General features: G+C 42.5%; 1 protein-coding gene across 1 annotated transcript in view; it reads right to left on the bottom strand.

The window, feature by feature from the left end:
• Window positions 1-13862, bottom strand: part of Vps13B (vacuolar protein sorting 13B) — a 195249-nt gene extending 181387 nt beyond the window's left edge. Inside the window, 2 exon segments of the mRNA XM_067123050.1 lie at window positions 9103-9215; window positions 13728-13862. Coding sequence (XP_066979151.1) covers window positions 9103-9189 — 87 coding nt within the window. The 5' untranslated portion in view covers window positions 9190-9215; window positions 13728-13862.
• Window positions 13863-14198: the final 336 nt, after the last annotated feature.

Here is a 14198-nt window from a genome sequence, read left to right as displayed (position 1 = left end):
GGATCTCTTCTTAAGTAAGGCCAGTGCCGAACAGGAAGCGATCTCCATAGAGCCGTCCTGACAGCCTTGTCTAAGCAAGACAACACGCTGCTGAGGTCCTCCATGATGACCAAGTCCTCTTCAAGACTCCTCTTAGCTAAGGCCCCAAGAGACCAGTCCATAAGTTAAAAACTTCCAGAACACGGAAAAGGCCCTTGAGGAAATGATCCAACTCACATAATCCCCAAGAAGCCTTGGCCGAATTAAGCGAGAGCCTTCTCGAAGAATCCACCAAAGAAGAGAAGTCTGATCCAGCCGATGAGGGGAGGGCTAACCCCATCGGTTCCTTTGTCTCGTACCACATTCCCGCTCTGCCTGAAAGCCTGGAGGGAGGCAAGGAGAAGACAGTCTTGCCGGCATCCTTCTTCGAAGAGAGCCACTCTCCGAAGCCCTTAAGAACTTTCTTCATCGAGATAGTCGGACGATCTTTCCAAGGAGGAAGACTTAGAGGCCTTGGTGCTCGAAAGCATGGAGCCAGGAGAAGGAGGAGAAGCAGGCTTGAGGGATTCTCCATACTCCTGAACAAGAAAGCTGTTAACCTCTTATAATCCGAAACATTGATATCCTTGGGAGAATCGTCCTCCGATAAAACTTCCAGGCCTGCAGGAGGAGGAGAACGTTTAAAGCTGAAGGGCACTTGCCAGAAGAAGAGCGCCTAGAAGGAGAGGAGCCTTTGTCCACTGAAGAGCGATGATCCGGGGAAAAGCGCCTGCTAGAAGACTGGCGCCTGACAGAAGAAGAGGCCCTTGAACGGTAGAGGCCCTTACTAGGAGAGGCTGGAGCCTACCAGAAGGGGGGAGGCTGGGAGGAGCTCTCCAAGAGACGAAGAACGAGGCTTACGTGAAGAGGCGCGTTTCACTGGAGAGAGATCATCTCCAACAGGAGAAGACCGGACGATTTACCAGGGAAGGCGCGAAGCGCCTGGGAGGAGAGGCGCTATCAGCCCTACGGAGAAGAGCGCCTGGAGAGAAGCGCCTGCAAGGAGAGGAGCGCCTGGAAGGAGAGGAGCGCCTGGAAGGAGAGGAGCGCCTGCTGCTGGAGGGGCGCTTAACTGGAGAAGAGCGCTTCACAGAAGCAAACTTGCTGGGAGAAAGGTGTCTCTTGGAGGACTTGACAGGCAGAGAGACATCCTTCCTACGAGAAGAGCTCTTTGATAAAGAGCCAGCAAGAGCAGCGAGCTGAGCCTGGAGGCCAACCAGGATCTGCTTAGTGGACTCCTGACCCCCAGAAGAAGAGGAGGAGAGATCTTCGAGTCTCTTCTTCTTGAAACAGGAGAAACCCTCGGGAAGCGCTCAGGGCTGGAATCCAATGCGTCTCCTCTAGGGCCTTCCAAGTCCTCTTCAAAGGGCGCGACCTCAGCCGAACTCCAACCACGTTTAGGCGAAGAGGAAGCAGAAGACGAGAAACACTTCTTCAAGATCCCTTTTCTACGGCGATCTAAGGCAGCCTGGGACGCGTCAACAGGCGCTGCCGAAGGGCGCCTGACCGTTGGGAATGCTCTTCATCCCCCTTGCGGCTGTCGACATTCCTCCTCCACTGGGTCTGGGAGTTTGGAAGAGGTCTAGGCCTAGGAGCGATCGGAGCCGGTCAGACGCCCCCTCCACTACACTGGGGACACTACACACATCACTATCACTTTTCCTTTCTTCTCCTCCAAAGCACGCATCTGCAACTGCATCTTGCGGATCGTGGCTTTCATGGCAGCCATCTCCGACGACGAATCCGCAGGTTCGACGAAGGGTGAAGGAGCTGAAACAACAGGAGTGACAGGCGAATCTGGAAGAGTGTTAGGTTCTAATTCTACATCTTTAGAAAGAGACCTACTTGAGCTCCTAGAAGAAGCCTTCCTAACTCTATCCTTCTCCAACTTGCGTACATAAGAGCTCAAAGCCTTCCATTCCAGATCAGTGAGATTCTCGCATTCAACACAAGTGTTATCAATCGAGCAATCATTCGCCCTACACCTCGAACACACAGTATGAGGATCTACCGAAGCTTTCGGTAGTCTCACCTTACAATCAGACTTAACACACACACGAAACACTGGTGCAACACTCTGATCAGACATTCTTACAGAAAAATCCAAAGCCAAAATCAAAATCAAACCACAAAAGCGTATGCCAAACCAAAGATCCAATACGTCACCAAAGGTCAGTCCAAAATAATCCTCAGCAAGCGAAAAATGAAAATCTAAGCAGGAGGAACCAACAACAGATGTTGCGGAACCAGCGACAGAGAAAATCTGATTAGAAAACGGGAATGGTTCCTATTCCCGCCACCCAGCGGCGGGTATGGTAGATCACCTGACCTACCTGTCGCGTGTGCCGCGAAATTTGAATTTCTGTCGGGAACGTCGGAGACTATAGCTAAGTATATATCCGACGGGTAAGTTGCATGTACAAAACCATATTTTTCCATGAAATCTAATCCTACTCTCCTGAACTTTTCGTTCTGCAAAGTTTAACATGGAGAAATTGAAACTTGGCACTCAGATTGGGGATCTGCCAGTTTCTAATCCAGACTTTACAGACATTAATACATAAGTTAGGTCAACCAGGTTGAACCAGCTTATTACTGCATGATGCTGAAGTTGGAAATTCAAAGGCCACTAAGCAACATCCATATTGGCTTAAGCCCTGAAAAGACTATTATGGTTGAATATGAGGTATGATCCATGTTAGAACAACATCTAATTGGGCAAAGTTCAATCACTGGAATTCACCCGCAGAAAAGTGAATGTGGTTACTAAAACCAATTCACTCCCAATTGCAAAAGCAGACAACTGCACTGACTGTGCAGGAAAGGCCACTAAATAGTTTGACAAGTTGAAAGGTTATTGGCATGTACAACTAACAGACTGGTTAGAAGAGGTATTTCCTTTTGTTACATACACTGGATTGTATTCTTGCAATATCATGCCCTTTGGAATGAAAAATTCAAATAGTACTTTCACAGTCTAATGATGGGTGCATTACATATTTAAGTGCAATGGTAATAATCAGTGATACATGGGATAAGCATCCTTGGAGAACGGCTGCTTTTCTACAGAGATGCAGAGGAGCTGACTTAGTTGTGAATTAAAACAAATGTGAAACTGGAAAAGCTGTGGTCCTTTACTTACAACATGAAATGGTCACAGAAAAGTGGCACCAAAGATTTGAACATTAATCAAAGTTACACTTTGATTAAGTTGATGTGTAGCTCTTTCTCCTTTGGTGACCACCTTCCTGAGACTTCTTGGTTCCCGAGGAGAGCTCCCCAACCTAGATCCGACGAGTCAGAAAAGAAGTCTAGATCGAGGCTCACCAGGAGAAGAGATTTCCATTCTCTCAGCCTTTCTTCGAACCTCCACCAATGCAGGTCCTCCTTTGTCCCTGTTGTGATTGGAAAGAAGTGAAGATCTTGATATACTTTTCAATCCCAACAAGCTCTCAAGTAAAACTGTAGCAGCCTCATATGAAGTCTCCCCCGCCTGACAAACTGCTCCAAGGAGGCCAGAGTACCAAGGTGACTCATCCAATGCATGGCTGAGCAAGAGCAAAGGAAGAGGAACAGGTCAACCTTCCTTAAGTAGTCCTCTACTCTCTTGGGGGACGGCGTAGCCTGAAAATTCAGTCTATCTGAATCCCCAAATAGAGAATTCTCTGAGTGGGAGTCAGTTGTGATTTCTGGTGATTCAGCAATAATCCTAGTTCTTGAGTCTTACGAATCGTCCTCTGTAAGTCCTCCATGCATCGTTCCTTCATGAGAGAGCGAAGGAGCCAGTCGTTCAAATAAAGCAAGATCTTCACCCCTGCTAGATGAAGCCAACTCGCTAGGGGAGCAAGTTCCGGCGTAAAAACCTGTGAGGCAGTCGAGAGGCCCAAACAGAGTGCTGTGAACTGATAAACTTGATTCCTGAAGACAAATCTGAGGTACTTTTTTGAATTTTCGTGAATAGGGATATGAAAGTACGCATCTTGCATGTCTAGGGAGATCATCCAATCCCCTGACAGATGGATGCAAGTACCAACTGGGTTGTCTCCATGTTGAATTTTCTCTTCTCTATGAAGGCATTCAATGCACTCATGTCTAGCACCGGTCTCCACCCTCCTGAAGACTGAGTACTACGAAGATTTAGTTGTAGAATCCCTTTGACTTGGCATTCCTGACTATCTCTAAGGCCTCCTTGCTGATAAGACAGAAAACCTCCTCTGAGGGGGCCGAATACCTCTCCGATCCTTCGGAGTAGGCCACCAATATGACAGGAGAGTTGGTCAAGGGAGACCTCCCTGAAGGGGATAGAATATCCCTCCTTAAGCACTTTGACTACCCACTGGTCTGGCCTTCTCAAGTTCCATCTCTCCCAGTAGAGAAGAAGCCTGGCACCAACTAGGGCATGGAGGACTGGGTTCTCACTGGCGGGTGGAAGGTTTCGTGATCGACTTTTTGGTGGTTCTGGGTGTAAACCTAACCGTACCCCCTAGGTCTGGACTGTGATCTCTGCCTGCCCCCAAGAAAGAGTCTCAGCTACAAGTTAGGTATACCTTAGTTTTACCAGACCACTGAGCTGATTAACAGCTCTCCTAGGGCTGGCCCGAAGGATTGAATTATTTTACATGGCTAAGAGCCAATTGGTTGCTTAGCAACTGGACCTACAGCTTATTGTGGAATCCGAACCACATTATAGCAAGAAATGAATTTCTATCATCAGAAATAAATTCCTCTAACTCTTCATTAGCCGGCCGGAGACTTGAACTCGGGCCTAGCGAGTACTAGCCCACAACTCTACCGACTCACCCAACGATGAGCTGCCTCGGCTACAGAGGAGATGTCCTGGTGGGTAGGGTTGTCCAATCTTTCTGACGCTTCGTCGATTGTGTCAACAAGTCGAGTCAACTTCTTATGCAGGCTGGAAGCAATCTCGCTAACAGCCATCTGCAGGAACAGAAGTGTATCCAGTGGAGAAAATAGAAGGGCCGATTTCTGTGAAGCTGTCATGCCCTTAAACGTGAAGGTAACCGACAGTTCCCTTTTCTTTAGAATGCCAATAGCATAGAGGGAAGCTACTTCCTGCATACTGTCCCTGACTGCTTTGTCAGCGCAGGAGAGAAAACCATGCAGTTCCATAGTGCAGTCAGTCAGAAGAGAGGGATCCTGAACTTTCTTGGCTAAAGCTCCTAAACACCAATCCATAAAGCTTAAAACCTCAAAAGCCTTAAAGAGACTTTTCAACAGGGGTCCATTTCTTGCACCAAAACGAATACCTTCACAGATGAAAGAGCGGATCTTTGTCCTGCATCAGTAAGTCCTGAGAAGTCTCCCTGAGAGGAGACAGCCACTCCCAGGGAAGGAGCTTCTCCAGTGGCACAAGACAAATAACGAGAACAAGAAAGACGTGAGGGAGGAACACTGAAGCAGGTCTTCCACTGTTCCCTCTTCTCCAAAAGCCAGTTCTCCACTTCACATAAGGCATTCTTGGATGAGGACGTAAGAACTAACTTTGGAAGTCCAACGGAGTCTAAAGGCTGACTACTCATCATGAACGATGAAGCCGGGGACGTAGGAACTGCAGGAGAGAAGAACTCTGAAAAGTTCTGTAGCAAAAACCTAAGAAGGGACACACATGGAGTCGCAGGGTGAGTCTTGATCAAAATTTTTGTCCTCCCAAGGCACAGAAGACAAGGGAGGATCTGAGGAAGGTGCTGTAGACGTTGACAGTTTGTGAAGAAGCTGAAGAATGCTATCCAATTTGCATTGCAAAGGAGCCAAAGCTGGATCTACACTCGAGGAAGATGGATAATTTGTCGCCGAACTGGATGAGGCTGGCACCTGGAGCTTAGAGGAAGACATCAAATTACTAACTGGCACCACCCAAAACTGGCAGCAGAAGGAATAGACGAAAGTCGACGTGGGGGTGCCTTAGAGCAAGCAGTTGCATCAGAGTACCTGGGGGCTTCAGGGCACTCAAATGAAAGCAGGTGTTCGGCTACTACAGGGCGCTACTGGGCACTCAACGTAAGAAAAGCACTCATCCAGCACAGGGTTCTTGGCCAAATCCGGGCCCTTAGACAAAGAACTATGCTGTTCACGTGAAGCAGGGTGCTTGGAGCCTGAAGGGGAACACTTCCTAAACAATGATGAGTGTCTGTACATTTATTCCTGGCATCCAGGGGAGGAGTAGCACTCAGAGCTGTCCCACTCACTATAAGAAGGCTGAGGACTGAGGGAGGGCTCCTTCAACCTTTTGCTGAGCAGCTGAGGAGCCTGATCCTTGAAAGAAGAGCACCTCTTCAGTGGGTGCAACTCGTCTGGAAAACGCCATTGGCGCCTTCTGTTCAGGAGAAGAATCCCCTGAGCTAGACAAAAGCTGATGCACGTCCAAGACGCCTTTCCAGTGGCTGTCTCTTGATGCAACCTGGGATGCAACAGGTCGGTCTGAGGGGGCGACTGCTCATGGGCAGACCCCACTGACCTCCCATGGGCTAACAGTATGCCTCCTCCCTGTTTCAAGGGAGTACGGCAGTGACCGATGCCTAGGAGATCTCATCAGTGGGACGAGCAGCCACCTCCTCCACTAACATTTCACTTTCACTTTTCTTATCAAACTTATCCATAAGGACATGCATCGATGCCCCTAACTGGGCCACTATACCTATCACCATGTTCAACCTCTGATCGAACTTACTTTCAATGCTGGTGAAGTGATCAGGTTTGGAAGTGCCGGAGCCAGGAGGAGGAGTAGATAGTCTAAGGAGAGTGAAGTGACACAGGAGATGCAGGAATAATAGGAGAAGAGGCAATCAGAATATCCTTATCACTAGATTTAGGAGTTGTCTGAACTTTTTGCCGGCTTTAGCGACCACCTTCCATGTACAATCTCTCTCCAGTTTATTTAAATGAGAAGCCAAGGTCTTCCACTTTCATTCGTCCCATTCCCAGCATTCATCACAAGTAAAATTAATAGTACAAACTTGCCCTCTGCAAATTTGTGCAAAGGGTATGAGTCATAAATCAGTTTCGTTTACCAGGTATTGCAGCCCTTGCTGCAGTACCAAAATCTAGAGGAGTTACAGTCGGACCTACATACCTAACTAGCTATCACGTCAAAATCTGTACAAAAGTCACAAAAAACAAGAAAAATTACTATATAGCAATGCTGAAAGGCTACCATACAAAAATACCCCACCGGATGGGAAGAAAAAACAATTTTCAAAACCAAGCTGCTCTGTCAACACTGTGTGTGGACAATACAAGCGGCAGAAACAAGTTGAGTTATTGGCTAGGTTGACCCTCTGTCTTACCCTGAAAGTGGGTGGGATCTTGTCATCTACACATACAAAAGAATCGCTACTGCAGAATTCAAAATTCAAGCTGCCATTTGAGTAAAAACTCTTAGTTAAGTACAGTAATTATTGGGTCAGTTACTTATATAAAAATAGTAAATTCTTCAAATACTGTCATCATTATGTGCGAGGAAAACTATTATGAAAATATACAGTATAGATATATTTTTCCTTTTTTTTTTGAGATGTTATATGGAAAAATAAATGTTATCTTTTTAAGCTCCCATATCGCTGTTTTGGTTAGTTATTTGACAAGTTATTAACATATCCTCTAACAACTCACTTCTTGATTATCATACAGAAACTAGGACTTTGGAAGTCAAGTTATGGTGGCTGGAATGAAAATGAGAGTGTATAGGCATCTGTCTTTGAGGAAGGCCTCTAATCACCTGATCAACTTCGAAGATATTTCACTTCTATTGGCATTTTACTGTTGCTGTAGAAATATCACTCTGTGACTGAAATACCATACGTGATGAATAGTCTTGTTGGGCATTCTTCAAGTCTTACTGGTGCGTCCAGCCTCTATGTATTATTAGGAATTTTGGAGTACAGTTTAAAGGATTTTTATGGGAATCTGACATCTTGTTTCAGTGGAATCTGAAAAGATACTGAAGATACTGATATCCATAATTTTCATTTTGCATTTCTGGACTGTGATGTCCAGGAGTTGGGTTTCACGACCATGTTCAGAGAAGAACCTGCTCACTCAAGGACCTTGCCAATATTCTGATCATCAGCTAAATTTTATGTTTATTTACAGCATATTACTGTATTATGTTTGAGCATTAAGTTCCACCCATATCTTGTTTACTAATATACAAAGTTCTTTAGACATAATAAACAGATTCCTTAAATCTCTCACTGAGTGTGAGTCTCACTTTACTAAAACCTACATATATTATGCTACTGTCATTGAAAAGGTGGGTAACATATCAGTAATGAAATCAACGAATGCAGCTGTGCAAGACATGCCAGCCAATCTTTAAAAGGGGCAAACAAGAGCTGTATTCAGATCTTGAGAAGAAAGTAATGTTAAGGTTCTTATAATACTGAACTGAGGGAATGCATAAATGTTTAAGTTGTTACACAGGCAAAGTATAGTGTCTACTGCCCAGAGTTTGTAAAAAGTGAGCAAGAAACTTAGTGCTTGCAATTCTGGAAGGCTGCAAAAAAATTATCATTGCTTTGTCCCTTGCATGCCACATGTTAAGAAAAAGCTGAATCCCATGACCATTCTAAGATAGCTATTAGAATGACTGATGGAATCCACTTGGTCATTTCATCATTCTGAAATAAATCTGAAATCAAAACCACACAATTAACCTTTCCCAAACTCACGATACCTATAATTGGTGCCTCCTGAACTGATGAGCATGTAACTCCCTTACCTTCTTCTATCCATTATAAAGGTCTGTAGTCTGCAGAAAGCACCTCTGGTCATTAGGTTGATATAATCTAAGATGGGTTCCACATTAGGTAGGGCAAGAGAGCAAAGGACTCACACTCCCAAGTGCTCATTCACAAATATAGAAATTATAGTTGGCTCACATAAAAAAATATGTCTAAAGAGATACATAAAAACAAGGCTTCCACTACTCAAGTTAAAAGAAAAGATTTGATTCCAGACAAGCAAATTCTTAATAAAAAAATGTTCTGCACTAGCTATAGTGTAAACTTACATATAATAAGATAAAAAGCCCAAAGTACTGTATGTGTTCTGACTATCACTCTGTACCTGAGAATCCTCTGGTTTAAGATTCTTAATGTACTTGTCAACATAGCTGAGGATGAGGGGAGTTATGTAAGATTCTATTCGTAACATCCTCAATGATCATATCTTCTATAAATCTGAAAGAAAATAAAAAAAATTACTTACAACAATGGAAAACAATGCTTCTTTTCAATATCAAAACACTTTAATTCATCAGCATGAAATATGATTCACAAAATTAAAATAATAAAACCTTTAATCTTCCTTACTCAAACCTTTTAAAGAGTTTTTGTTTCACAGACACAAACTGCCTTATTCTATTTGCCTTTATGGGTCGTTGGGCAGACAGTCAGAATGCCAAATCTCTTCTTAAAATGAGAATAAGAAAGGTGAGATCTTCCCTACTACACGAATAGCACTGGGAACCCACTCAAAAGGCATGTATACACAAGTAGGCTATCTGAGTGATTGGAGAAATGCCTTGGAGGACTATGAAGATGCCTAAACAAAGAGCTTATAACTTGTACATGGTACCTCTTCACATATGTACACTTCAATACTTTTCGGTGATACTGGCCACGTAGGTAACTGCAAACACCTTCCTACAGAAAGAGGGTATGTATGAGCCTTGGTCCACACTGAATGATTTCCAAGTATGCTATATAAGCAACTCAATTACAGTACCAGTAGTTCCTCATTGGACAGGTGGGTACCATTCTCAGCTAGCACTCTGCTGGCCCAGCGTTTGATTCTCCGACCGGCCAATGAAGAATTAGATAAATTTATTTCTGGTGATACAAATTCATTTCTAGCTATAATGCGGTTCGGATTCCACAATAAGCTGTAGATCCCATTACTAGGTAACTAAGTGGTTCTTAGCCACATAAAATAAATCTAATCCTTCGGGCCAGCCCTAGGAGAGCTGTTAATCAGCTCAGTGGTCTGGTTAAACTAAGGTATACTTAACTTTTTTTATTATAGTACCAAATAAGAATCGAAGGAAAGTGAAGCCATAATTCAGTTCCATAGCTTTTCTTGTGTTTTCTTCAAGATCCAGTTCTACAACTAGCTTAAAAACTAGAAGGGAACCTTGGAAATTCTACAAATGACTTGCAGTAATATATAAAAATGTAATTTTCAAAGTTTATTCTTGTTTAATATGGATTGACGCATCCTCTCACCAATCCCTAGCATTTCATTGACACAATTGTTAGTCTCCAATCAAGGTATGCATTTTATGAAAATGATCAGATTGCTGAAACACATAGCACTGGTCATCACTGTAAAATGAATTTTGGTTAATATATCACAGGTATTTGGCAGCCTATGCAACAAAGGGAGGAAGCCAAAATAAAATTTTTTGGTAAATGAAGACTTGAGCAACTAACCCATATATGAAGATGTGACTAATGTTTCACGAAGAAAAAAATTTGCTGGATACTACACTGTAGTAATGTTCAGTGCATCTAGGACACACTAGGTATAAGGTTCCTGTGAAACACTTTACTCACAAGTTGATGAACATAAAAAATGCTGCCTGAAGCTATACCTATAATATGGTTTTGGAATTCTTCTAATAATATTACAACTACTGTATTATAAAATCAATTTGTATTTTTCATAATTAACAAACCCTTGGTTTTGACGTAAGGGGAGGAGGTAGCTCCCCCTTGTACAGTCTTTTCAGGCATGGATGCACAGAAGCTTTCTGAGAGTTGAGTATTTTTGGGCTACCAGGGGTACCAACCTTTGGGGGCCTACTGTCCCACTTCATGTCCTCCCGCACCCGTGTCTACCGCCATGATGGTTTCCAGATCTACAGTTTCTGCGACATCATCCTGAGTTTCCAAAGCTGCTCGCCCTGTACCGTACACCTTTCTCACTAGTCACTGAGCAGTCCTCACAGAGGAAACAGTAATCCTTCACGTAAGGTATGTTAATATTTTGATATAAATTTCTCATTGTCAAACTAGAAGTATAAGCCTATTTCCAATGCCACACACCTCCTGCAATACATGTATTAGTCTTAAAGACCTAAATACTTTTACTCATTGATATTTCAATCAATTTATTATAAAGCTATGTTGCTAGTGCAGCACATTAGTAGGGTCTCTCACTTACTCCTCCTCCCCTTACTCCTCTGTCTCTGTTTGTCTTGTCACTGCTACTAGCTATTTGCTTTGGAAGATCAGATTGTTTCCCAAGTTAGCAATTCATCAAGAATGTAGTACTGGCACACCTTAAAAGCTATCCTGGTATCAACAAACACCTGTGAGTAATGAGAGAGGCACAATACATTCTCTTGACAATTCTTTAACTGGTCTCACTGCTCTATTTGCCATTAATTGTTACATCCTCAGTTTGGTGGATTATTTTGGAGAATACAACAAAGCATTTCAGTAACCAGTTTGCCTGTAGCATAAGCTAACCTAGCTGGCAGTTTTATAACATACTGGTTACCACAATTATAATCTTCAAGATTCAAGTTCATGAACACTAGCCTTCCTAGGAGTTTTGGCTAGTACTAAGAAAACAATACAAGTTGTCCTAGAAATAAAAGCTAGTTATAGAAACTTGGATACATGAGGGGAAAAAATTAAAGACATTTATTCAGAAACAGATAATCTAGTCTATGACCCTGTGGGTCAAATTAACCTTCTCATAGGAATTAAACCTAGGCTATACCCTACAAAGTCACCAAATAAGAGCTCACAACAACAAAAATTAATACAAAATGCCCATTATTGCCAGAGATACATCAATTCCAACTAGTAATAATGGTAAGCTCCTATTACATACTTGGAGTCTGCAACTAGATAAGGATACTTTTGCTGCTTTGAGTTAGCCTGGGTAATCGTTTCAGAATGCACATCAGAATGAGACAACATGGGCTAGCTCTTCAAAACATGGGAGTTAAGTTATGGAGTGGCTATTTCTGGAACTACTGGGAGAAGGTGGCTGGTAATGTCTGCTTTTTTCCTTAATCACATGTATTAAAAGTCCTGAGACCACATGTTTATCACTCATGTGGCTTGTAATTAATTTCCCAAATTTGTGCAATAAAATCATTGTAGTTTATTCCTCAAAAGATCCAATTCATACATACAGTGTATATACTAAGCTGTACCCTGAACTATCATATCCTACACCTTTATCAAATAAATGTCATGATTACCAAATGATAAAAGATGGCAGCCTGAAAATTAGAGGAGTCTGAAAACATCTTGGACCTTAACCATAAGGCTTTATAGTTTTTACTGCATGAAAAAGTGACATCAAGTAGATGTGGGATCATAAACTTCTTGAAGAAAACAATACATGACCTCTTGAGAGGTTATGGATGGCTTGGCATGCTGTCAGTCACAGAAAATGAGATTGAAAGATCCCAAAGGCTTTGCTACATTCCCTTATAAATAAACTACAGCACTAAATGTAACTTGCCTCTCACACTCAGTAACTATAAACAAGCTAAACAATCATCATTTGACCACTGGCAAAATCAAATTCCATTCTGCCAAATGAATCTGGGTTATTTTTCGGGACAGTCCAGCCACCTCCCACATTATAATTTATATTTTTCTTGGGTAAAACACATCAAAACAAAAAATCTCTTCTCAATACATGACTTTCGCAAATGCTTCATAACAGAGAAAAATAATTAATCAAATTACGATTTATAAGGTAAGACAATTCTGGCCCCCACCCCACTCCATACCAAATACGGCAAAATTGTAACCAGTAAACACCCCTAGGTTACCTTAGGTTGGTATTTTTAGGTTCTTTTAGTGCCCTATCATTTCCTAACAATTTTTGCATGAAAAACTCAAAGTGGTTTTTCATGCAAAAATGGCTAGCTGGGGTCCTCCGAAATGGCTGGCTGGAGTCTAACAAAAAATTACCTGAATCTGTGGGTCCCACAGGATATTTTCAGTGGAAAGGACAAGCCTTCATGAGAAGTCTACTGATTACAACAAGGCTAAAACTTGCCTGCCCCAGGCTAGGCCTAGTCCATTTCACTTGTTGAAATTGGAATATAAAATTTAGGCCAAATGCCAAGGACTGGGACCTATGAGGTCATTCAGTGCTAAAAATAGCCTAGGCTAATGTTGAAACAACTGTTAAGAGAGGGTGGAAAGTAAGATGGAAGAGAGGAAATGAACGGAAGTACAGTAAATGGGGTATTATTTTATAAGTTGCCAATACACAACATGAAATTGTAACCTACATTTTTGAAAATAGCTCTTCATCAAATTACGACTTATAAGGTAGGACAATACCAGTCCCCCGCCCCTTCCATAACTAATACGGCAAAATTGTAACCAGTAAACATCCCTGGGTTACATGGTATTATTTTATAATGGCAACTTATCTTGTTGCCCAGACTACACCCTATCCTGTTGACTTCTGCTCACCTGTCTTCAAACTTAGGGTTAGTTCTCCTCAATTTAGAAAACTGATGACCTTGTAGTGCTAAATAACAATGGCATGTACTTACCTGGGACCGTCACTGGCCTAACCTATGAAAATAGCGACAATAAGTAGGCCTTACAGGCTACCTTAGTATACCGTTACTCAGAGGCCCCGAGCCTGCTATATTAATGAAAAACGCTATGTGAACTGTTGTTTAGAGTAAAACAAAATATACAAACCATGGCTAAGAGGTCCTAGGCGCATGTACACATAAAAGAGGGACTAAACTGGCTAAAAGGAGACAATTCTACTCTATTTTTCCGGGCCAATGTTTACATCCGATCGTCATTTGTTTCGCAAACGTCATCTCCCACTCGCCTCTTCCTGGTGTCATGACAGGGATGCTATTTACATACTTGAAAAGAGTAGTAAGCAAATTGGAATAATTTTGAAATAAGGTACGGATGCAGACTTAAGAGAGACGTTCAATACTAGTTCTGAAAATATATAGCTGCAATTAGCCTTAACCATAAAACGCGTAATTTTACGACAAATGGTATAAAAAATAGGTCATCCTCTGATATACTGTATACTGGCTGCTGTGAGAGCAAGACTCCGTGCTGGCAAATAGGTCAACCTAACAATAATGGTGCAGGTAAAAAAAATTCCAACAGTAATCTTTAAAAGTGTCATGGTTCCCAAGACCAAAA

This window comes from Macrobrachium rosenbergii, chromosome 21 (assembly GCF_040412425.1).
Source record: "Macrobrachium rosenbergii isolate ZJJX-2024 chromosome 21, ASM4041242v1, whole genome shotgun sequence".
In the NCBI taxonomy this organism is placed as follows: Eukaryota; Metazoa; Arthropoda; class Malacostraca; order Decapoda; family Palaemonidae; genus Macrobrachium; species Macrobrachium rosenbergii.
The sequence above is the reverse complement of the archived record's forward strand: the minus strand, read 5'-3'. Positions and strand labels throughout refer to the sequence as shown.